At 42.1% G+C, this 24,770-nt stretch overlaps 1 protein-coding gene across 18 annotated transcripts in view; it reads right to left on the reverse strand.

The window, feature by feature from the left end:
- Positions 1-24,770, reverse strand: part of Hmbox1 (homeobox containing 1) — a 156,125-nt gene that overhangs the window by 31,295 nt on the left and 100,060 nt on the right. For 3 of the 18 annotated variants that reach the window (XM_085698649.2, XM_048421806.3, XM_048421800.3), the window contains exons 7-9: positions 4,386-4,468; positions 2,941-3,036; positions 1,802-1,890 (exon numbers count right to left, since the gene is read on the reverse strand). In XM_085698649.2, coding sequence (XP_085554775.1) covers positions 1,802-1,890; positions 2,941-3,036; positions 4,386-4,468 — 268 coding nt within the window. Of the gene's footprint in view, positions 1-67; positions 707-1,109; positions 1,586-1,801; positions 1,897-2,940; positions 3,037-4,385; positions 4,469-24,770 lie in introns of those variants that run through there. The other 15 variants (XM_048421809.3, XM_048421805.3, XM_048421799.3 and 12 more) reach the window with 11 other exon arrangements.

Raw genomic sequence — 24,770 nt, forward strand, 5'->3', positions numbered from 1 at the left:
ACACTGAATGGACATGGGTCCAGAGACTTCAAGTGGTTGTGTGACTCAACAAAAAGGGCAAAAATGATTTGACTTGTTCTTTTTTGCACTGAGAATTTATTTATTCTATCAAAAAACTGCTAGTGGTGATCAAACCTGAAGTGATTAAAATAAACTAGTAATTTGGGTTTTTCTGTTTGCCACAGACACAACAGTAATCACTGAGCCCAAACTAGCGCACTCCTAAATCTACAAGGCTACTGAGTGGCTACTGGAATCCACGGTGTCACTGCTGAGACAAGTAAAGAAAACGCAGAAGTACAGACATCTACACCTTACAAGTCAGGGAGGGTCCTCAGTTACACAAGTCACAAGTGCAGCATCCCATTTAGAGCTCAGTGAAGCTCTCCACCCTTCAAGCTACACACATTACACGGTAAAGCTGCTGACAGGCTTAGTGGCACATGTCTGTAACCCCAGCACTCCCAAGCTGAGGCAGGAGACTGACTGCAAGTTCCAAAATCAAATCAAACCAAACCCAGACAACAGAGGAAGGAAGTTGTGAATGAAGCTGTCCTTACAGGGTGTGTGCTGGGCACTGAAAGTGCTAACACAGAGAAGGGGTGTTTCTCACCTGTCACATCTTCAGGGGACTCTGTACCAAAGAGCTTTGGAAAGGGTAAGTCCCTTGGGGGAAAAAGCATAGGATGTGCTGCCCTCAGGGCATCTGCAAAAAAAGATGGAAATGATCCATCTATGTGGGTCAGCTGAAGAATTACAGGAAGGTTTTCGACAAGAAAGAAACAGAGCACTCTCCTGAGCCAAGGGTGGAGATGTGCTTGGAGAAGCAACTCTCTTGGGGTAGATGATCTTCTGGAACACATGGCTGTACTGTTTCCTTCTGGCTTTTAGATTTTAGCTTTAGGACTGAAGAAGGGATTTGCAGAGACTCACGTGCCCCTCTGGAGTACTGGGGTTCACAGAGGTAATGAACACCGAGAGAGTGAAGAGCACGGCAGGCTGAGGGACAAGGAAACCACCAGAAGAAAGAGCAAATGCCTGCTTTCTTGCCAGAGTCTAGGGAGGGACTGTGTGTTCTTTGAATTTCTCGTATGGAAATGAAACTTAGATCCTATAGAAAATTTTAATGAACTCTTTGTCAACACGCTTGTGGGTGGGGGGAACTCCCCCACTTGTAGTGACTGACTTATTCCATGCAGTGGCTACAATTAAATACACTTTCCCCAGGCAATGCAGAACACAGCAGGATGAGGTGAGAAGACATGCAGGTATTGCATTTATGACAAGATGAGTATGTCAATGTCCAGAGAAACTCTGATTAACCACTTCTCTGGGCATGAGCGTTCCCACTGTAATGGGGCTGGAGTGGGCGGGGCCTTCTGTTGTGCCCTGCATGGTCCATATGTAGGCACCACCACCACTGCCCGCGTGCCCCTAAGTGCTTCTCAAACACTGTGTGTGTGGTAAGTGGTTAACTTGCTTGTTTGGGTCAGATCCTCCTCTCTTCTTCTACCTTCTCTGCTTCTCTGCCTCCCTCTGAACTTCTTCCCTCCTCCTCCTCCCCATTGCGTGCTTGCCAAGTGTCCTGTTGTGTGACAATAAACCCATGGGGTGGATAGAGATTACTCACAGATTTAACAGGACAACAGAATCTTAGCACATGAAAATCTAACTAGATCCATGAGCAGAGTGGAGGGACACCAACTGCTCTCCCCACCTCCCCATACGACCATACCCACGGGCTTGAGCTGCCACACTGCCCCACCACTCTGTAACCAGAAGCCTCAGCTCAGCCACCTACCTGCTCGGAGTAGTCGTTCCCGTCCACGTCATCACTGTTGGAGTGGCCTCCTGGACTCTGTACGTCTATCCCATGACTCTCCAGGATTGCTGCTTCTTCGAAAAAAGCAAATAGCTCCCTAAATTATCTGCTGCCTCATCACCATGATCTTTACGGTGAGGAAGTCAGAACATAGTTAATCTGTTTCTAATTATCTGTAAATGGCAGAAATACAATTCTGTGTGGCTTCTGTACACATTCAACTACCAACCCGGACTGCTGGGTACTTCCTAAAACCTATGACGTCAGCAGCTGTCCTGGTGGGCTGCACAAAGGAAATGAGAACTGGGTTGAGCAGGAAGAAGCACATTCACCAATGAAATGCAACTGTACTTCCTGTGGTGCTGGGGATCAAAACCAGGTCCTTTCGGTCACTGTGCCACCCCAGCCCTGAAATGCAACTTCAGAAGCTTAAATGAATCTTTTACTCTCGTCTCATCCGCTCAAATCTCACTTTTACTAGTTTTGAACAGGACAAAATTATGTCTTTTCTTCTTTTTTTTAGTTGAGTGCACATTTTCCCCTCAGGCATTCTCACATGGTCTTCCATCTTCCAGCTTTATTAAGTTGCTGTTGGCCAGTGGAAACTTTGTTTATGGTATACGGCACAGTATATAGCAATAAGTATACACTGTGAACTGACCAAACCTGATGTTAGATTTCTGATACGCCCTTTATTGTGACTTTTGCTTCTTGTCTGCTGAATCTCTTCTACTCCAGCTACTGATCAGATGTTTCTCAGAGTCTAGGTCATAGCTGTAGCAGTAACCAGCAGGCTGGGGGCATCACAGTTCCTTTCTTAGGACCCCACAGAAATCCTTAATATGAGTCACTTGAGAAAGCCATTGCTCAGGGGTTAATTCTACAATCTAGAACATTAAGAACAATCAGCTTTATAAATAACGAAGTTGTTATTAAAATATAAATAAAACAGTGCAGGTAACACTGACCTCGCTATTAAAAATGCAATGAAGAGACGTAATGGTGCTTCTTGACAGCCCTAAGTGTTGGGATCACTTAGACCTGCAGCTCATAAACTGGCCACTCTTATCTCATTTCTAAACTTCTCATGAGAGAAGGCAGTCTCTCTGATACATTACCGATATTGGCTCTCCTCTTGATCTCCTTCCGTCTATTAGCAAACCAATTATAAACTTTCAGAGAGGTAACTCGTTCCAGGTCAGACAGCTTTTTGCCTGTGAATGCATGCAACAAAATTCAGATAATCTGTATCTTGGATCCAAGACTGAACTGTTCTTAAGAAATATTTCTTTGCTAAAAGTTGCTTTTGATTCTATTTATTGCCAAAATAACAGATGGGGTGGAATCTTTTTTTTAGCATTGCTTAGTACTAAGAACCCACTAAAATTATTACAGCATCAACAAACACATAAATGAATACACAGCTAGCCACAACACAGGAAGACACGCTCAATATTAAAAACATCCATGAAGTCCGATTACTAGGATTCCAGATCAAATCATAGTTTCCATGTTAGTTCCGGAGAGGTGTCATTTAAATAGCAGCATTGAGAGGAATGTTATTCTTTATGGAAGTATACAGATAAAATCCTGGCATCTTAAGATATATGTTACATATTATGTATAGGAGATACATGTTGTGTTGAAGGCTAATGGCCATGTACCCATCCACTACTGTGACTGTTCTGGAACACAGCATCACTCAGGTTAGAGTTCAGATTTCCTGTCCTCTTGGTCGCTGCAGTTGATTCTTACGGAGACACCATGCTAACTTGTAAGCAGCCATCTGTGCTAGCTCCTCCTCTCCTGGCCTCTTGTTTTCAGCTTTCAATCTGTATGTGTTTCCCTTGCACTGGGACTGCAGGCCTGTGCACTCAAGGCCCAGACTCCCCTCCCCTAAGGGTAGAGCTGAGTGTCCTGGGTAATATCACTAGAAGCTGGCTTTCTAAATAAAGGAGATTAATCCCCCTCACCCTATAAAACTCTGATATTCATATAGTCTTTAAGCCATCAAAACAAGTGATCACGTGGAAACTAGCTGTTTGTGCCAAGTCTCTCAAGTATGGAGGGGGTATGGTACATAGGAAGTGCCAGAGTGGCTATGGACCTCCACAGGAGACTCAAAAGGAACCACCATGTTCCCTTAGCTATGCAGAAGTCACCAGTGCCAGTGTGGGAAGCAGATAGAGTTCAACTCCAAAAAGCTGCCCCACAAAGAAATACAATTCACACAATTTTATAGCAATGGTGAACAAAATAGTTTTACATACTTTTATTAACAAAACTTGCTTGAATTTTCACACTTTACCATTGTCAGAATTGATAAATTTATGCTAAATTTTGGACAAATAAATCCACCATTAAAAACGTAAAAAAATCCATAATTAAAAACAGGGCCTAAGTCTCATGGAGAGTCATGGTGTTGACTACTTCATCCACATAGGTCACATGAACATCAGGAGTACTGTTTGGAGAACACTTGGCTGGGACCTGCAGTAGGAGGGTGAGTGTACAGACCACACTGAATGTAACTGAGCATTGCCCTCTGAGCTCACCTCCTTACCTGGCTTCTGTATGACTGCATTGCAAGCGTTGGCAATCTCTTCTCTCTTTGCTTCATCTGGATATTGATTCTCATTGAAGTAACTGCAGGGGCAACCAACAAAGGCACATTTTACTTTAAAATGTGCTCATTAAAATGTCTCCTTTAAGATGTAACCTGGTATAGTCCAGGATGTCCAGAAGAACTTTTTGGTGGAGAGAAACAGTTGCTAGTGTTGCTATGGTAACCACTACCTATGTGCCCACTGTGCACCTCAAAGGACGACAACGTAAGGAGTAGATTTGCCTTTTACTTAACTGAAATTACTCTGTGTGCCTAGTGGCTACATGCTTCTGTGCTTCACTAACAGATTCCTCTAAGATGAAAGTTATTTTTTTGTGAATGCGCCTGGTGATGATCATGTTAACTGAATCAAGCTAGTCTTAGGAACATAATATTATGCCTATTCTCACGAGTGGGTGGTTCTTAGATCTTATATAGCTATATACAACTGTGGATGTATGTATGACATGACCTCAGAAGTGAAACTAACTGGGGGAAGCAAGAGGAATAATGGGAAGGGAAAGCGAAGAAAAGGGAGGGGAGGGAGGTAAGGGGCATGACCAATATACAATAGACACATGCAGGGAAACACTACAGGTTATTCTGGTGTGCATGACTGACGAAAGTCACAGAGCCACAAGAGTCATGCTACTAAAGCACTGGTATCAGCACAGCTTTTTCTTTTTTGGTCATTTTTTTTTAATAGTAGTAAAAACTGAAAATTAACCAATTATCCACAAACAAGGGGTGGCAGAACAAATTATGGGGTATTTATACTATTTTTAAACAATTAGGAAAAAATAAGTTAGCACTCTATCCACTGACCTGAATGGATTTTTAAAGCATATTCCTAAGTGAGAAAAACAAAATGCAGAATAATGTACATCACAAATGCTATGAATTAGAAGGCTCCTGTCTGCATGTGTGCTGCATGTGTGCTGCATGTGTGCTACATGTGTGCTGGTTCCCATGGGTAAAGAGGAGAACACACAGTAAGCTGAGAATACTGAGCACTCACTGTCGAAGAAGGGGCTTCAAGGCATACTTATGCATTTCATCTTTGTACATTAGGAAGTAGATATTACTTTGGCTCAACAATAGTTAAAACACGAGGCTTGCTAAATCTGTTGTTAGACTGGGCAGACTCATAAAATGTAGGTGGAAACAGAATGCCATTATTAGTGCTACTTTTTCTGACATCTATGAACTTACAGAAAAAGGGAGCTTTCATGCCTTGAGCCTGGATGCTGACAATCAGGCAATGACCTTTACTGAATTCTAGTACCTACCAAATCTTCTTCCTTTCCCTGGAAAGCAGCCAGTCAGCAATGACAGAAAGACCACTCACTGCCCAAATGCCTCAGAGGTCCCTCTCCTCCTTAAAAGCCTGACCTCCCTCGAGGTCTCTGTACGGACAGCACACCTTCACTTCAGTTTGGGTAAAGCTGTTGCCTCGCTTCTCCATCTTCTTTTCTGAAACATAAGCCTCCCAGCCATATGCTCCCACCCTTGTCTCTGACCATGCTCCACATGGGTCCTTGCTGTTTCCCTTGGTGTAAGCATCTCCTCCTGCATGGTCCTTGGAGTGCCAGTGTTCATTTTCAGACCCTTCCAAGCTACCATGCTCATGGCTGCTCCATGTCCATGCTGTCCTGGTCTCTGTGTTTGATTGAACTTTTGGTTAGGCCGTGGCAGCAGCACAGCTTCCCATGGAGCAGACTCAGAGCCAAACTTCAATATGACAGTCAGGTAACCGGAACACAGACTAACATCTGAAACATCACCCAGCTGACTCATTTACCCCAATCAAGGAGCTCACAATCTACTGGGACAGAAAGATATACGTAAGTGTACTTGTAACATGAAGGCCGGCTTGTTGGTGTATCTGTCCCGCCCAGTTATTAAAATGCGATTGACAGAATACAGACAATTCTCCCGCATCATGTACTTGTGGTGAAAGGCCACAGGATTTGTGTGGTCACGCTTGTGGGAGGAGTCTGCAAAGATGTCACAGGGAAGTCTGAGCTAGGTCTTGAGGACTGAAGGCGATGGCAGATGAGACCACGAGATCCCTGGGCACCGAGGGGGGCAGAGTGTTAAGAGCACGGGCTTCGCAGGACGGTGCGATGAGATCAGTGCTAGTGCCGATCACTTCTTCAGAGGGAGAGGGGACAGCTGGCAATGCACTCGCTCTGTCCTCTAGGAATGAAGGGCCATCCATTGAAAACCAGAGGTTTTCATACAGCAGGAACATGATTCCACCTGTGCTTTATAGGAAGAGAACACGCCTCCAAACATATCACTCTGAATTCTCCCTCCATGACCTTAAATTCTGAATTCTCCAGTCAGCTTCCTCCTGATCTACATCTCTGCAAACTTTAGCCTTCATCTTTCCAGCAATCACTAATCCTGTAATTGTTTCTCCTCTCCTAAGTAAAAAATAAATGTTTACTACGTCTAGTCGCAGCCCTTAACTTCTTGCCCAAATGACAGACAAGCCAAACTTGTCTGAGAGGAAGGGAATTGTACTGATGAGTTTTTCTGTTCTGTGATCCTGCCCTGCAAATCTCCCGCTGCACAGCACCTTCCCTTTTGTTCCCGTCCTCCTCGGAGGACCAAGTGTTCCCGAACACCACACAACAGCGCCAAGAGGTTTCCTTCCTCTGCAATCTGAACTCGTCCCTTTGTTTCTGATGGAACTCTTTCATGACTCATTCCTCTGAAACCTTCCCACTCTGAAGTCTCAAGCCCTCAAAGCCACCACTGTCACTCTTTCTGCAGATGACCTTGCCTTCGCGGTTATTGGTTTGCTAGATTTCTTAGCTTCTGAACGGCTAAACTTCTCTAGGCCATTATTTATTTCTTTTCCCATAGCCAAGGAAACATAAATCATTCTCCTTTTCAAGGTCAACTTCTCTACTTGTCCTTAATTGTATCCCCTCTTCCGCTCATTTTCTCAAATTCTTTCTTGCATTTCTCAGCTTTTCTCTGTACCAATGTAAAGATCTTATTTCACTGATTTCATGATGCACATTTCATCACTGTGACCCTCGACATCAGGACACATCTCCTAACGGGTAATATTGTTTTGCTTTTTCCTCTCTCACTGGCGTGCACAGTAAAGTGTGCCTTACAATTAAGGCTTTGTCAGACTGGATGGAAAACAGTGGCTGGTAAGACCTAAGGTTCCATGTGAGTGACAACTCTATGGTCAGTATACCTTATAACTCTTTGGCCAAATAACCTGAAAGACCACAACTGATTCATATTCCTGACACATTACTTAGGTTCAAATATTTTCAAAGGTTTACTATGGGGGCTTGGGATTGACTCACCACCCCCATATAAGTAAGAAAGGGAGTAGCCTGTGCCTGTCTCCTGCCAGCACACCTGCCTTTTGCCTTCCTCCAATGCCAATGGCCTGAGAAATGAGTTTTCGTTACCAACCGAATCCTATAGGAACTCATCTGCTCCTTCCTCACAGCTCTTCCGTCTTGTACCTTCTCCTCATCCACAGGAAAGCACTGAAACCCAGACCAGACTCTACCTCAGCTGTCTCACAGACACTGGGGTCACAGGCATGTACGGCTAAGCCCAACACAGAACACACAGAGCTGTCAGAGGCCTTTATCTCTGCCAAGCAAGAACGACACATAGAGCAGGAAATAAAATGCTGCTGACACGGCTGGCTTCCATAATGTGCTTTGCAGAATTCTCTGCAGGGTTTTCGAAGTGAACGAACACATTTTTACAACAAAAGGACCTTGGGGGAAACACTGAAATAATTAAGAACCAGTTTGATAATTAATACAATTCTGTAGACAATTCATGCTCTAAAGTGGATTGGGATCAGGTAGAAGGCATTAGCATTGTGGTGCAGTGACTAACAAAAAAATGCCGTACTGGTTTTGGGAGCTAAATTAAAATTTTCAGTTATTCCTGGCATAATGTTTTCTATTAACTCAAAGTTTTAGAGTTCTCTTTTACACTGTATTTCCAGGATTTAAGTGCATACAATGAAGATCAGAGTAAAGAGAGTAACTTCTCTCAAATCAAGACCTCAGGAAAAGGATAATTTATTCATATAATTTAAGCCATATTTTTGAAAAAGCAGTGTTTCCTCCTCTTTTAAAAAAACTGTTGCTATTGTTTTTAAAAATTATATGTATGAATGTTTGCCCAACATGTTATGTCTGTGCACCGAGGTCAGAAGAGGGCGTGGGTCCACTGGAACTAGAGTTACAGATGGTTGTGAGCTGTCTGTCATGTTGGGGCTGGGAATTGAGCCTGGGCCCCTGGAAGAGCAGACAATGCATTTAACTGCTGAGTCATAACACCAGCCCTATTGTTTATGATTAAGAAATATTCTGCTTAATCTCACTGCTGAGCTCTGGATAACATTTAAAGAATTAACACTAATTCTTCATAAATCATTTCAAAATCTGAAGAGAGTTTTTCTAAATTCATTATAGAAGATTTGTACTGTCCCAATACCCTAGTGACCACAGATGACAAAGAAAAAACAAATAACAAAACAAAACAATAACAACAAAAAAAACCCCAAAAACCCTTCAGTTAACATCCTGGAAATGGAATCTAGGAGCGCATTAAAAAGACTATTCATCACAACCAAGAGACATCCCAGGGATAAGAGGTTAAACATGCACAAATCCCTGAGCATGACACAGCCTCCCATAGTGTGAGGGACAAAAGCTATACGATCATCTCACTGGGCGCACAAAGGGAATTTGATAAGATTCCAATATCTGTTCATGTCTGACACTTATCATTTCTTCAACAGGAGATGAGGTTAGCCTGTGATGATGGGTCAGGTCTTACCCATCACTTTTTCATGGGGACCTTAGGTCTTAGCTAGCAACCAGTTTCCAACCAGTCTAACAAAACCTTGGTTGTAAGCAGAAGAATGAACTGAACACCACCAGTTAAAAGAATATTCAAATCAAAATTAAATATAAGACTTGAAGCCAAAAGAGCACCAGAAGGAAAATTAAAGTACTCTGGAACATCAAAATGAACAAGGATTTCCTGGACAAGACCCCAGGACAACAGGAAGTAACAACAAAGTGAAGAGACAAGCTACAGAATCAGAGAAAACGTCTGACAAAGTGTAGTGATATTTCATTTGTATTTTAATAAATAAAGCTAGCCTGAAGTTCAGAGAGTAAAACAGACACACCAACCAGCCTTACAGACCAGGTAGTGGTGACACACACCTTTAATCCCAGCCCTAGAGAGGAATATAAAATGGGAGGAGACAGTTCTCACACACAGTCTCATTCTAAGATTCCTGGAGGCAGGAGCACCATTTTGAACTAAGAATCAGAGGCTGCTGTTTTGCTTTTCTGACCTTTGATTTGAACCCCAGCTTCTGTCTCTGGGTTTTTATTTATCGTGCTGCCACAATGACTGAATCTAAAATATATAAGGAACTTGAACCTGATCCCCCGCTTGGGCAGTAAGGTACAGACCTAGGACCACACTATATTGATTAGTCTTATGTTAAAAACCCCGGGTTTTCCCCTTAGAGGCTCAGTTAGAGGGAATTTGCTTAGAGAAAAGAGAAGCATCAAAGAAGAAAACGACCGTGTTTCTAATTACTCACAAAGGGAGTCTGGTTGGTCATAGCACAAGACTAACAAATGTGTGAATAAGACGTGTGAGCAAGAAATGCATTAAGGAATGTAAGAAAGAATCTGGGGTGAGCAGAGAGCAGAGGCTCCAAGCAAGGTTTCTGGTGGAACCAGCATAATTTCTTCAAGCAGAAAGAGTTTCAGGGTCCCAGCCGGCTCCACAGTATCTCCTTCAGGTATGCTGGTGGTTTCAGCAATGGAGACATAGATGACTATAATTACATCAGAATAGTGTTTCCTTTTAGTACTATGTGACCAAATTGGACCATTAAGGAAGTCAGCACATAGGCTAATGTCTACAACTTCTTAATCACCCCCAAACAAAGTCCCAGTTTCTACTTACCAGCTGACTCTCAGGGCGGGCAAAGATGAACCAGACAAAACTTGCCAGTGTGGTCAGCAGACGGAGGTAAACAGAGAACTATGAAAGGAAGCAGAGCGGCTGCAGGCACAGCAAGCAGACCGTAGCAGATGAGAGCTGACAGTTGTACAGGCTCTCAAGGAGAGAGCAGAGCTTCCAGGGCAGAGGTTTGGGCATAGTGAAACGATGAGAGGCAGAGGAAAGGAATCCTAAAGCAGCCTGCAGCACTCTGAGACTGGAAGACACACAACCCAGGCTGAGTGCAAGGTGCCTGAGATGGGGCAGCAGATCAATGTGGAGGAAAGACTGAGTCCACACTGCAGAGTGGAACCAACTCTTTAGGTGTCTTGGAGAATGGGTTAAAGTAGTGACATCTGAGGGTCAAAGCTATTTTTATAGAGCACCAGAAGCCAGGTGTGTACCTGTGGCTGTAACTAAGAAGGCAAGATGTGGGGTAAGGCTTGGAGATAGAGGTGGGAGTCCCTGGGGTGGTACCCATACGCCCTATGACAACCCTATAGAACGATTCAACATTCATCTCCCAGCACTTTGGCTTTTAGTTGTTTTTTGTTTGCTTTGGTTTTTGTAAACAAAACAAAACAAAGAACATTTCTACTTTAGGAGATCTTGGTTATTCTTTCTAAAGGAGACTTGAAATCAAATGCTGGAACCTTACTCTTCTTTCTATTGAAAATGCTTACAGCCCTGGACATTCAAATAAACAAAAGGGGGAGAAATGTATGCACATGCCCGTGGGTAACAACATAAAGTGACGGCAAATTTTGAGGACACTGCGCATCACTGAGGACATCGTCAGTGAGTGACCAGTGCAAAGCCTCCCATAGGGAAGCCAAATGACTGTTTTGCTATATGATGATGGGAAAGAGTTAGAATTGAAAAGTGGCAAAATAATGTGCATGAGACAAGAAGCCATGAGCTGGGCACAAATGGCAATGCTCTTTAAGCACTTCCATTTCAGTAACACTTCAGCCCCTGGGAACTGAAGCCAGGAAATTCTTCCCTTTGTGTCTGGGTGAGACTGCAGAAAAGACAGAGACCAGCCCTAAGAAGAGCTAACGCCATCTGCGAACATTTCCCTCTGTGTCTTCATGTAAGCTACCTCTGCAGCAGAGATCTACAATCTCACTGTTTTAGTTATCCAGAATAAGCTTTCAGGATTGTTTCCTACTACCCAAAATTCTGTGTGAGTTTCTTCAGAAGACATTAACATTAAACCAGCCTTCATGCTATGAAGTTTAATTGTTCCACCTCCTATTTAAGAGCATCTATGTGTGAAATGATCTTTAGCAATAAAACAATTAAAATGTTTTCATTTCTTTGTTTCTATACTATGGGGTAAAGCCAGAGATGGCAGATGGGAAAGCCCTCCCAAAGGAGGGATCTGTCTCTGCTACAGGCTCTAATACTTTTCCCATGCACTTACAAATCATTAAATAATATTCTACCTTTCCTTCAAAGATATCAACGTTTTTCTAAGACTGATCATACCTTTAAAAGTTTCCACAAAACAGTCTGGGGCCAGAGAGAAATGAGAAGGGTAGAGCTAGAACTCTGCTGTACATATGACTCCATCACTGAGCCTGGTCTTGTGGCAGTCATGGGTCTTGAAGATTGCTAACTAGTCATCTGAAATGGTACAGTATAAGCTGCATTCCCAAGGTTACAGAACTAACTAGATCAAGTCTTCTGACTTTGAGTCCAAGGTTGCTAGGTGAGAGGGAATAGCAGATAGCAAGCAGGTAGCATGAAGGGAGAATGGTGGTGGCAGTTGTGGACAATATTGCGAGAGAGGAATGAAGGAATCATTATTTTATGTTTACCCACAATTATATATTTATATGTATATAAAAGTGTGTGTGTGCACGCACACATGTGCTACACACACACACACACACACACACACACACACACACAAAACCAGGTATGAGAAACTTTCTTTTAAGTTGTTGTTCAGTAAATTTAAGCAACTCCCAAAAACAATTCAGTGTATTGTAGTTGAACTTAGTTGTTTCCCAGGCTCTGAAGTAAGTTCCTTTTTTGCTGAAAACCCTATGGACTCAGGAGCTGGATCTGTCCCAGAAGCATGCTCCCTGAAGACTAGGCTTCATAGTACTGAAAAGTGCTATGCAAGCTGCCATGGCAGAAAAGCAATCAACAGTCCTGCCCAGCTGAGGCACCTATGAACCACAACAATGATCAGAATGGCAAGCTATCCCCAAAGGTGCAATAGTGGCACTTATATCTTGTTGGTAACCAATAGCTATGTAACTGTACGTAAGGACCATTTAGTGGGAGGGAATTCATGTCTGATAGTGGAATCATAGCCAATTACCCATGTCTGGTGAGACAACATAGCCCCAGAACCCCTACAGCTACTTTACCAAACCAATATAATCACTTTCTGCCTTCCCTGTATTTACTCTTGTACCCACAGATAAATGTAGCTCTCATTCCTCATGAAAGAAGCTTCTTTTTGCAGGAGAGAGAGAGACCATTACAGAAAGCCACAACTGGTCAAAAAGCAGAGAACAACTGATGGGTTGCCCAGTCCCACTGCGACATCTGTAACACAGCCCCTATCCATCAGACTCAGGAAACACCAAGGATGAAGGGTGGAGAGATTGCAAGTGCCAAGGAGGACCAGACTGTCTGCCATGAGACTGTCTTCTATACATGATATGGAAGCTGCATCGGTGGAATCTCAACAATATGGCAGCCCAAACAAGACCTAAACAATGACAACACCAGCAGACATGCCAACATGGATGGGGCAAATCTCACAAGGCCCCACCCCAGAAGAGAAGCTATCAATGACTGCTGAGATCGGGAGAATCAGTTTTTCCCAGGAATGAGCCCCTAATTGGTTATCGAATACCAATGGTCAGCCCTAAAACATACACATGTAAGCAATGCTAAATGAACTCAGCAGGTTGCTGTTTATATGTCTATATGTACATACACATGGAACAATAATCATTAAAGAAAAAGAAGAAGCCAGTAGAGATAATGCATGGAAGTAGAAAGAGGGCTTGGTGATGGAAGGGAAACAGTTGAGAGGGAGTAGGGAGCAGAATATGTTAACAGGGGATTGAAGATGATCAAAAATTTCATACATATTATATATGTGTAAAATGTCATAATGAAACCTACTATTTTGCAAAATTAATAAATGCTAATAAAAATTTAAAAATTCATATTGTACATGGTAAATACATATAAACCATTTTAAAAAATCAGAATTTCCCAGATATAAATAGTAGCTAGTTAAATAAGTTAACACAAAAGGATCTATGTCGGGGGCTGGAGAGATGGCTCAGTGGTTAAGAGCATTGCCTGCTCTTCCAAAAGTCCTGAGTTCAATTCCCAGCAACCACATGGTGGCTCACAACCATCTGTTATGAGGTCTGGTGCCCTCCTCTGGTCTTCAGGCACACACAGAATATTGTATACATAATAAATAAATAAATAAATAAATAAATAAATAAATAAATAAATAAATAATTTTTTTAAAAAAGGATCTATGTATTTAAGAGCAAGATAAATAAAACGTCTAACAAGAAAAATACAGAAAGAGCCAGGCATGTAGAGATCAGCCTGGTAATCCTGCACTCACCAGGTGGAGGTAGGAAGAAAAGGAATTCAAGGTCATATTTAGCTGTGAGTTTGAGGCTGAAGTCAGGAGGATGTCAGTTCAAGGCTAGCCTGAGCTACACAATGAATTGCTATCTCAAAACAAGCAAGCAAGAAAACAAAACAGCAAACAAGCAAGTAAGCAGGGTTCTCTCAAATCCAACCCACCTGCTTCTCCATATACTTTAGCCCCATCATGTATACAAATGGGGGCATAATCAGCTATGCAGTAAGTCCACTATGGCCATAATTTCCTGAATTCATTAGATCTTATCCTAAGTTAGATGCAGAGGAGAAAGACAGTTGCTAACTTAAATGTCCATAAATTACAACATATTCTCAAGGTAGCATTCATAATAAAGTTATGCTTAAAAGGTTATGTAATGATAGTTAATAGTGAATTGCACCGCTGATATAAGTCTCTTCTGTTTAAAAAGATATGTACATAAGATACAGAGATAGGACTGAAAAACAGCAAGCATTAATGATTACCAGCTAGTGATAGCACAAAAGGGCCTTATTGTCTACTTTGTATTTTCTTGATTTCCTCACAATTTATATATTAATCATATAATAACTTTATAATGCAAAATGCAATATTTGAAAGGAAAATATGCTACCTTATTATGCGAGAAATGGAATTTTATATAATTATTATTAAACAATAAAGTTTCTTAGTTTGTCCTATACCTTTTAGCAACATTTAAAAGTGTTTTGCAAATGGACTAGAGTACGGCAAGCAAAACCCATTCTCCTACACTAATGCCTTTTTACAGATGGCTTCATTTTTAATTCTACAGGCAGAACAAAATAAATAACGGCTCTCCCCACATCAACCTTTTAAAAGGTGTACGTGAAGAGGAAAGCTAAAATATAAATGAGTTCTGCTGCAGAGAGAGCTGTCTGTTTTCACAGCTTGGCAGTATCTTAAAAGTTTTACAAGGGAAAAGCTTGTGAAAATAAAGAGTTTTAAGCAGAAAAATTAGTTTCAGCCTATGGAAAGATCAAAGACATAAAAAGACAAATTTGCAAATCGTTCATAAATGCCCATTGAAGTCCTAACACAGCCCATTGCATGCGGTTGAGACTGTAGAGCAGACCCTGACAAGGAATCAGACCTTTAAGCTGGAAAGAAACATCAGCAGGTCAGCATCTTCTACTTGTAGTAAGAACGTGAATTTCATAGATGGAGCCAGGAAGGAGAAAGAACTGCCTTATTCAAGGTCACATGGCTTGTAATGCAGGTTTCCTAACTCAGTTCATTTACTCAAAGTCCTAACAGGAATGGCCATTGTTAGCTAAAGACAGGAAACTGTTTCTGATTTCATTTAAGATACGCTATGCAAACCCCCAAAGATGAATCAACTAGCCCATGATCCTGCTAATCTCACAGGAGTCCCTGATGAGGGACCCATGCTACCTGCAGGTTCACAGCTGCATCTCACCCAAGGGCTTTGCTTCCTTGAAAAAGAAAATCTCAGGGGACAACTACAACACTGACCCATCTTTCTTCCCCGGGAAACAGGATTAAATAAACTCTGGATTAAACCATCATTACATATTACCAGCCTATGTCTACAGTGGGGTTCACTTAATCTACATGCATCAATACCTCTGCAGACATTAGAGGGTACAGGCTTCCAACTAACTATCAGGATAGTAAGATGCTCTTTTTTGTTGTTTGAAAACAAAAACAAAACAAACAAACAAACAAACAAAAAACCTCAAGGCTGAGAATTATGGATACTATGTATAAAATGTGGCCTTCCAAGGTTTACATGTTGCAAAGCCCTTCATTGCAGATTCCATGCTTAGACGTTTGGTGGACGCACCACCTGCTCCCTGATAGCCAGGAATTAGTCACTTTTTTCTTTGCTGTCACAGGTTATCTGAAAGAGGCCACTTAAAGGAGAAAGGGTTTATTCTGGCTCATGGTTTGAGGGACATGGTAGTTTGGCATGGTGGGAGAGCATGATGGGAGTTTGCTCACATTCCAGGAGACCAGTCAAAAGGGAGGACAGCAAGCTAGACCACGTTATACACTCAAAAATCCATTCCCCAGAAATTCCTTTCCTTCAGTCTGGCCATATCTCCTAAGAGTTCCAAAGCTTTCCAGAACACCACCAGAAGCTGAGGCCCAGGGTTTCAAACATATGAACCCAAGGGACATTTTACATTCAAGTCAATATAGATAGTGATATTTCTGGAGTTCTCTGGAAAAACAACAACAAAACCAAACAAATAGTAAACCTGGCAAGTTCCCACCACATTAAAAAAAAAAAAAAAAAAGTGAGGAAAGAGCACTTGCCTGCGACAAGCGGCCTGACTGAAGTTCATGAAATTTTGAGGCATTTGGTCACCTCTCCGCTTTAACAATAAAGAGTACGCTATGCCCAAAGGGTGGTGCTTGGGTCTGCTTGTCCACAAACTTTTTAGAGAAACTACCAATTGTGAGTGAAATGCAAGTCAGCTGAAAGCGACATTTTGAACGTTCACAAACTGTTGGGCATTGGGGCTGGTGAGTTCCTCTTCAATCTGCTTCACCTACAGCCAGGCTGTGGCTGCACCTTTTGGCTTCTGTCCTGCTTTACTGATAGGAAGTAGGTTTGAAAGAGAGAACTGGAAGGTAATCCAGAATTAAGTTTCTCATACTTGCCAGGCCAATAATGTATCATAATACAAAGACCAACAAAAGAGGATTGATACAGATCAACTCATTGTCTCCTGGATGTTTTTTTTTCTTCCTTAGGATCAATACCAAGCTTTTTGCAAAATGCACATTCATGCCAAAAGGATAATGTCTAAGCCTAAAATGAGAACTGGTTTTCCTTGGGATCAATCTATTTGTTTTTCTCTCATCTCAATAAGTAGCAAACCAAGTACATAAACCTTTAAGAATTGAGGTTGCAGTAACATCTTAGCCTTTGGCCAAGATTGAGCGAAGAAAGAATCGGGATGCACCAGTCTGCAGTTCCCCAGTACTCCTGAAGCCTCGCTTTCCACTACGTGTGTCTTGGGTTCATAACCATTTTCAGTGATAGTCAAACTATCAGAGTGTAGGTAATGGGGTCTTCAGCAACCTTTTAAAGGAGTAATAATTACAGAGAACTTTGTCTCAAACAAAACAAAATACCAAACAAGCCCCCCCCCAAACCTTTTCCTTAAAAACAACAACAAAAGGTAGGTTGTAGTAGAGCACTTCTTAAATCTTAGCTCCCAGGAAGCAGAGTCAGGTGGATCTTTAATTTTGAGGCCATCCTGGGCAACAAACCAGCTAGTTTCAAGACAGCCTGGGCTATTGTAGGGGGATTCTGTCTTTTTTTTTTTTTTAAAAAGCCAAATTAATTCTGATAATACCTGAAGGAACACATGTTACTACTCAGTGCCACAGCTAAAGGCTACTGAGCAACTGTACACAAGGTTAGTAAACTTCCAAGTAATAACTAAACAGAAAGGCTATTTTGTTGACCAGTCAGCAAAATGACAGAAAACAGAATCTGGGCTTTTGAAAAATATATTCATTTATCTTATTTTACATGTGTGTGTGCAGTACTAGTGGAGGTCAGAAGAGGAAGTCTGATCAGGTGGAACTGGAGTTAGAGGTGGCTGTGAGCTGGGAATCAAACCCAGGTCTTCAGCAAGAGCTGAGCCACCTCTCCAGCTCTAGTCTGAACTTTTAATGTATGAATGAAAATGAAATCTATGCCCTGGCAGTGCTGAAGCATGCACGGAGAGTCCATATATGGCGGTTCTGTTGAACTTGTCCATATTGGGTTTCATGGTCTAAGTTGATGAGGACGACTGACCTCTTCCTCAAGAGGGCACCAGATCTCATTATAGATGGTTGTGAGCTACCACGTGGTTGCTGGGAATTGAACTCAGGACCTTTGGAAGAGCAGGTAGTGCTCTTAACCACTGGCATGTCACCAAAGCAATAGAACAGAATAATTTGTAGGAGGCACTGTATCATGACCAGGACTGCTATGGCACAGGTCTTCTTCCAAGTACAGTTTAAAGAGCACATCCAGGGATTTTGTACCATGACACTTAGCAATACATTCAGTTTCCTCAACCAAAAGACAGTCATGTAGAACACTGACTCACAAGTTCCTCTCCTACCAGCCTCATGAGCAAGCCCTTGTGTAAGTTGTGATCTTAGGACTAACAACTTTTTCCCTCGCTGTTAACAAGAGCCAAGGCCTCCTTTGATCCTGCTGATGATATAGTGTCTCCTAGTATCTCCCACAGGACTTACACAAGGTAGAAACTGGCGTATCTGAACCTTAAGAAGAAGCTCACTCACTCGTTTCCCACAGAGTTTTCAGTAAGTTCATGTGGCGATATTTTGTTTGTCTGAAGATCAGAGGGCGGAGATAGCCACTAGTTAACCACAGAGGTCTGGAAGTCTATACAGACAGACAGGAAGTGACATGGCTGGGAGGAGCTGAGAAATTAGCAAGGTAAGGGTTGGCTGTGGCTTGCTCCTTTGTCTCTCTGATCTTTCAGCATTTACCCTGATTACCTGGTTCCAGGTTTTTATTATTAAGACCAATTAGAACTTGTGCAACAAGTTCAATTAGTTTTCACACATCGAAAGTTCGGGTTCTTATGACTCGTTAATATGGTATGAGCTGTGTTTCATGTCCGTGTAGACCACGGCTACAGGATGGCACGAGGAGCGTGGGGCTGTCTGTTCCGGCTCAAGAACTATTGAGAAACAGGGGTTCAAACATTGTTAAAAATAACAACTGCTGGCAAAGCATCCACAAGAGAACGGGGAAAACTTTTAATCCACCTCAAAAGCATCATGATAATTTCTCTTTTAGCTATTTCTGTTTGACCAGAAAGGAACCAGGAAGTATAATTTGCCAAATTTAAAATGCATTTAAGGACAGTTCATCTTCTTATTGGCTATGAGAAATGGATTGGGATAACTTTACTTGTCAATAAGTGGCAAAGTTTTGTTGTTTTTTTCCTCAAATAGTCTAATGGATTGAAATGAGGTCATGTCCAGGCTCCTGCTGTCTCATATAAATGCTAAGAACTTCCTTCTCTTTGCAGAGGTGCAGGAGGTGCGGCTCATCACGCTCCACTCGAGTGTTCCACAAGGGTAAGGAAGAGGAGAAACTCATTTTAAAATTCAACTTCCAGTACCTATTAATTCCAAAATGTCTACTTTATTACCCAGCATTTCCTATTCTAGAACAGTGATAGCATCAGAAGGGAGGGGGGAGGACCAGCTGATGGCAAAACCATCTCAGGGAGGCAGAGGGTATGTGCCTTAATTCTCATTCACTACAGAGCAGCGTTCAGGAGCTTCAACTCCGCCACCGTAGAACATTTTTTATGGGTGAAGGAAAACAACAACATAAGCAAAGGGAAGACAACACTGAGGGAATGAAAGTGATTTCTGAGTCACTTTAAGTGGGACCTTTAAATCTTCCCATTATTACTTCTCTCTGAATTGAACTAAAGGCCCTAAAATTTTGAACAAAATCACAAAATACTGTACTACTCTGTCCCTCCTCTGAGCCTGACAGGTTTGGAGGAGCAGATCTGGGATAACAGTCTGTGGCTCTGCTAAAGTTTGGGGTCTTCTTACATCGTCATTCAATCACACTCAAGCTACACTTAGAACCATTAGCCCTCATGCCCGGTGCCATGTACCTCATATGCCTGCTGGGTCTAACAGAATGCTTGCCTGCAGCACATAAAGCATGCTGCTGAAGAGCCAGGTAAAACACACTGAGCAAATGGGAATAATTCTCTCTGGCAATGATATTGTCTGTAACTCCATCTTGACAATGTACCTTAACACCAAATCAGCGAGAAAACTGAATTTTGTAATTGTTATAACAATGTCCTTTATAATATGGGGGGAGGGAATCAGAAGATTTTAAAGAGTCAGTGTGGCTAGGATGTCAAGTTACTTATTTTCATGTCTAGAAAAGGGAGTCTAGTCAGGCTCTGACTTTAGAAAGGAAGTCTGGGAAGACTGCTAACTAGTTTCAATCTTTCAATTCCTATGCTGTCCTATAAATCATCGCCACTCAAACCATAATCTTGGATAACTGGCACTGAAAAAGCAAACACATCCACTTTGTTTACATGTGGGAAGAAAGTGGCAGCACAGACAACCTGGAAGACGGATAACGACAAAGAATATGGTTAGAGAACTCACTGCGGCATGGACGCAAATCAAAATGCAGAGACAGCCAAGCTTATAGGATGCAAGATCCCTCGCCACTCTAGCCCGAGTGAACGCATGCTCACAGCACGTCACTCCTGCTACTGGCATATCCTGCCTCCTCTCAACCCACGGAAACATCCTGTTACAGCCACAGCAAGCAGCTTGTGTGCTTCTGCAGTGTCTCCTCTCCTGACATTACTTCACGCATCCCACTGGTCTGACTGCCAGTCTCTTGTGTGAGGGTAGCCTGGGCCCCACCCATCATTCACTTCTACAGGATCAGAGCTTTTCAAAATGCTTCAGCACTATGTAGTGTTCCACAGAGAAAAGTGAATGGCTACCTCTTCTTCCCACGTTTCTCAAAAAAAGAAAAAGAAAAAAAAAAAAGATGAAGTCTCTGTTTCCCAGGCTGACTTTGAACTCTGGACTCAGGTGACATTCTTGTCCCAGTTAGACATGCACCTGGAACAACTTGTAGGCACTGCTATGTCCTGTTTGGATTGTTTTCATTTTAAAAGAAAGGCCAAGCAGACTTTAATTGATTAAGAAATATGAAAAGTAGTAACTTCAGAAATTTCCAATTCAACAAAAGTACTCTATGCCTTGGTTAAGGTTCTATTGCTGTGAGAGACGCCATGACCATGGCAACTCTTATAAAGGGAAACATTTAATTGGGGCTGGCTTACATTATCATCATGGCAGAAGGCATAGCAACATACAGGTAAACATGGTGCTGGAGAAGGAGCCGAGAGTTCTACATCCGGACACTAAAGTCACACTGGGCGTGGTTTGAACATCTGAGACTCCAAAGCCTGCCCTCAGTGACACAATTACTCCAGGAAGGCTACACCTCCTAATAGCCACTCACTATGGGCCAATGGGGACCATTTTTATTCAAACCATAACACCATGAAAGTTATTAATGTACTATTATTGTTATCTAGATTTATTCACTTATTTTGGGGGAGGAGGTGCATGCAGAGGTCAAAGGTCAACCTACATGAGTCAGTTCCTCTCTTTCAACATGTGACTACGAGGGACTTAACTCAGGTGGTCAGGCTTGGTGATAGGGGCCTTAGATCACTAAGCCATCTCATTGGCTCTATTTTTTTAATTAAATCTTGAACATGTAGTGAAAGGAAGATTATGAACTATTAATCACATGGCATGTATACTGTGTAAACATAGTCATGAAATCACAGCACTTCTACAGATGAGTATCATCTTTTTTTTTCTTTTTCTATGTAGGGGTATTTTGCCTGCACATATGCCCGTCTACCATATTTGTGCCCGGTGCTGCAGAAGCCTGAAGAGGGTGGCTCCCCGTGGACTGGAGGGTATAGACAGCTGTGAGCTGCCATGTGGGTGCTAAGAATGGAACTTCAGCCCTCTGGAAGAGCAGCTTTTAACCACTGAGACATCTCCCTAGCCCGCAGTCATTACATTTGGCAAGTGGCTCACCTAAGGGTACCTACACCAATGTGTTCTTAATCACTATATCATCAGCTATTAAACAAAAAGAAAAGAACACAAAAACACAACACCAACATTAAAAGCAAATAAGTGAAGTTGTACTATGTCTCTCAATCTTTATCTCTGTACACGTGTATCTGTTGCTTCATTTTACTATCACTCATTGTTATCAGTTTCTCAGAGACTCACGCAGCAGCCCAGGCTAGGCTGGAATTCATTATTCTTCCCAGTCTGGCTTCAATCTCATAGGTGATCCTCCTGCTTCAGCTTCCTGAGTCGCCATGACTCCTCCTTGCCTCGTGTTTTAGTATGAAAACGTAACTGCTTCACATCATGTCATCCGCATCTTCCCTCAAGGTTACCAAGTCATATCTGTCCTTTGTGTGGCATTCCACTTAACAACTTCACCATTACTGACTTAGATACTTGTAAAAAGCAATCACACTTAAATGGAAAGAGCTAAAAACACTCTCCATTTTTCTCTCGATGTTACTAACTTGCCTGAGATCCAGAAGCTAAGGGGTACTTTCCTTAGCAGGCTCATTCAATTCAGCAACAATATAATACAGATAAAACAAAATATTCTTGGGACTGTAAAGGAAGTTTTAGGGATGAAAAGAAAAATAAGAGAAATCAGTTTTTTCTAAGTTACTATTTAGACATGGGTTTGCAGTTTTCTCATTTTATAAGAAATGAGAAGACCTTGATAAAGTGGGTGGGAGGTGAACAATGGCTTTGTTTACCATTCTTTATTATGAGAGATCATAACCCTCTCAGGATATTTCATTATCCTACACCTGTAAACACCGAATTTGAGGGACTCTCTCTATAAGACTATTGCTGAAGGAGGCATTAACAAACTATCAGGAGATACATAAAATTAAATCTTTGGAAAATGGTCTTCTGACAGAGCCCATCAGGGACGACTCTGCTCACAGTACCCAGGCTATGCCAGCCTGCACTAGAGCTTAGTTTCTGCAAATATGGCTTCCCTGAATCCTCCCAGCAAGGAATTCGCCAAAACTACAAGTAAAAAGAGACAGAGATGAAACTGACACCAAAATCCAAGCATTAACACAAACTGTCCTGGGAAGAATTCCAAAACGCTGAAGACCAAGGGAATTAAATTACAGACCCCTCAAACAACATTCTAGAAACATGCTTTATAAGCCGATTCGGCTCTTCCATACTAATTCTCCCAGGAAGCAATAAGACACTTGTGTGAAATGCATCTGTGTGTCAGACACGTCTCAAACGCAGATTATACGCACATCAGGTTAAGGGCAGGGACACCAAGTTTAGAGCTTTGATTTAATTTGTGTTTGCCATAGTACTGTGGCTGCAATGCTATTTTCGCTCACGACAGCAGTTATTCTAAGAACCTATTTTTGGATACTTGAATTTTGGGGGAAGGAGACACTCACTCTCAGGCTTGTGTTCAGTGTTGCTTCCTTGGCTTCTGGGGAAAATATTCTAGATTAACTTCTTAAAGTTGTTTTGTTAAGTTCAAAGGTCAAAAGAACAAAAACCATTTTTCTTATAATTCCAGGGCTCTAAGTTGGTCTTTTTTCTATGACTTAAAGAAGAGGACCATGACAAAAGCAACCCAAGAACAACAGCATACTATAGGTATTCTGGTCAACAACAACAACAAAACACACGGTAGAACTCCAAGTGCACAGACACATTCATTTGTATCTTCTTGGACACGATGACATATAGGCATTCAATCACTCGCCTAGAAGTAACAGCATAAGTAACTTTCTCACACCTCTGACTCCAGAGCTGGTGATCAGTCACTGCATCAACCTGATACTGCCAGGCCTCTCACATTTATTCCTGAGTCTGGTCAAGGTTCCCCAAGTTGTTGCTTTCTTCCCATCTTACATAACTGGGTTAAGAGCTTGTGGCCTGATTTCGAGGCTTCATTTACCTTCTTCCTTGAAATGAAACAGGGGTAGGAACAATAGCCAGGTTTCATTCTCTGCATTCCAGTCACAGACTCTAATACTCCGGAGATACACTTGTTTCCAAAGCTAAAGGAACACCAAGGCCAGATTCCCGACAGACGCATAGGAAAGAGTGCACCGGGAGGCCTGGCTGCAATCCTCCAGAACCCAGATCCAGCCTGCTCATGACCTTCTTCCACTGTGACTGTTTCTTAGCTCTCTGCCAGATACTGCCTCATTACCAGGAAGCAGATGACTGACTGAATGAGTAAAGGGGCAGGTTTCTGGAATGGAAATCCCAGTATGTGTCTCATATTATCTACAGATAAACCTTTCAAGTGTGCAACATAGTTAATGTTTTCCATCTTGTGAATATATAAACCACTGAGGTAAGTCTAGCTTAGTGCTAATATATAGCAAAAGTTTAATAAGTAACTGATCTAATGTCATCCTAAATTCTCTATTAAAATACTCAAATCTTAAGACAACAAATACTGTTCTAAATAGGAAACACGACCAACCTACACAGATAGAATAAACCTGTGATTCCTCATGTTCCTATGGCCCAACATCAATTATTTTCTTAATGTTTGTGCTACATCTTTTCCTATAAAAACCCTTATATGTTCTTAGCCAAACAGAAGGCTAAAAGGTATGTTAATCCAGGGCTAACCAAGGCCTATTGCATGTGCTAAGAGCACTGTATACACCCAGAAGAAAATGGCTTTCTCTTCAAGGGACAGGACTTACATGCAATAGGCACTGTCTAGAGAGACACATGTAGCTCAGCTCTTCACGGGACTGTATGGCCTTAGCAAGTCATCTAAGCCCCCGGAGCCTTGGCTGCCTCATTTGGAAAGGGTGGCAGTGGGGATCAACTGTGGAGGGTAGACAGGGGATGCTCCTAATGGTGTCTCCCCTTTTATGTGTAGTTTTGTTGAGGTATGACTCACTTGTGAAGCAGTTTACATATCTGAAATGTGCTTTTGGTATATTCATACAAGCAATGTGCTCTTCAGCTGTTTCCTGACCCCCAGGGCTCTATCTTCCCCAGCCTGAGGAAATAAC

Source organism: Myodes glareolus, chromosome 12 (genome assembly GCF_982192425.1).
Source record: "Myodes glareolus chromosome 12, mMyoGla1.1, whole genome shotgun sequence".
NCBI classification, from domain to species: Eukaryota; Metazoa; Chordata; class Mammalia; order Rodentia; family Cricetidae; genus Myodes; species Myodes glareolus.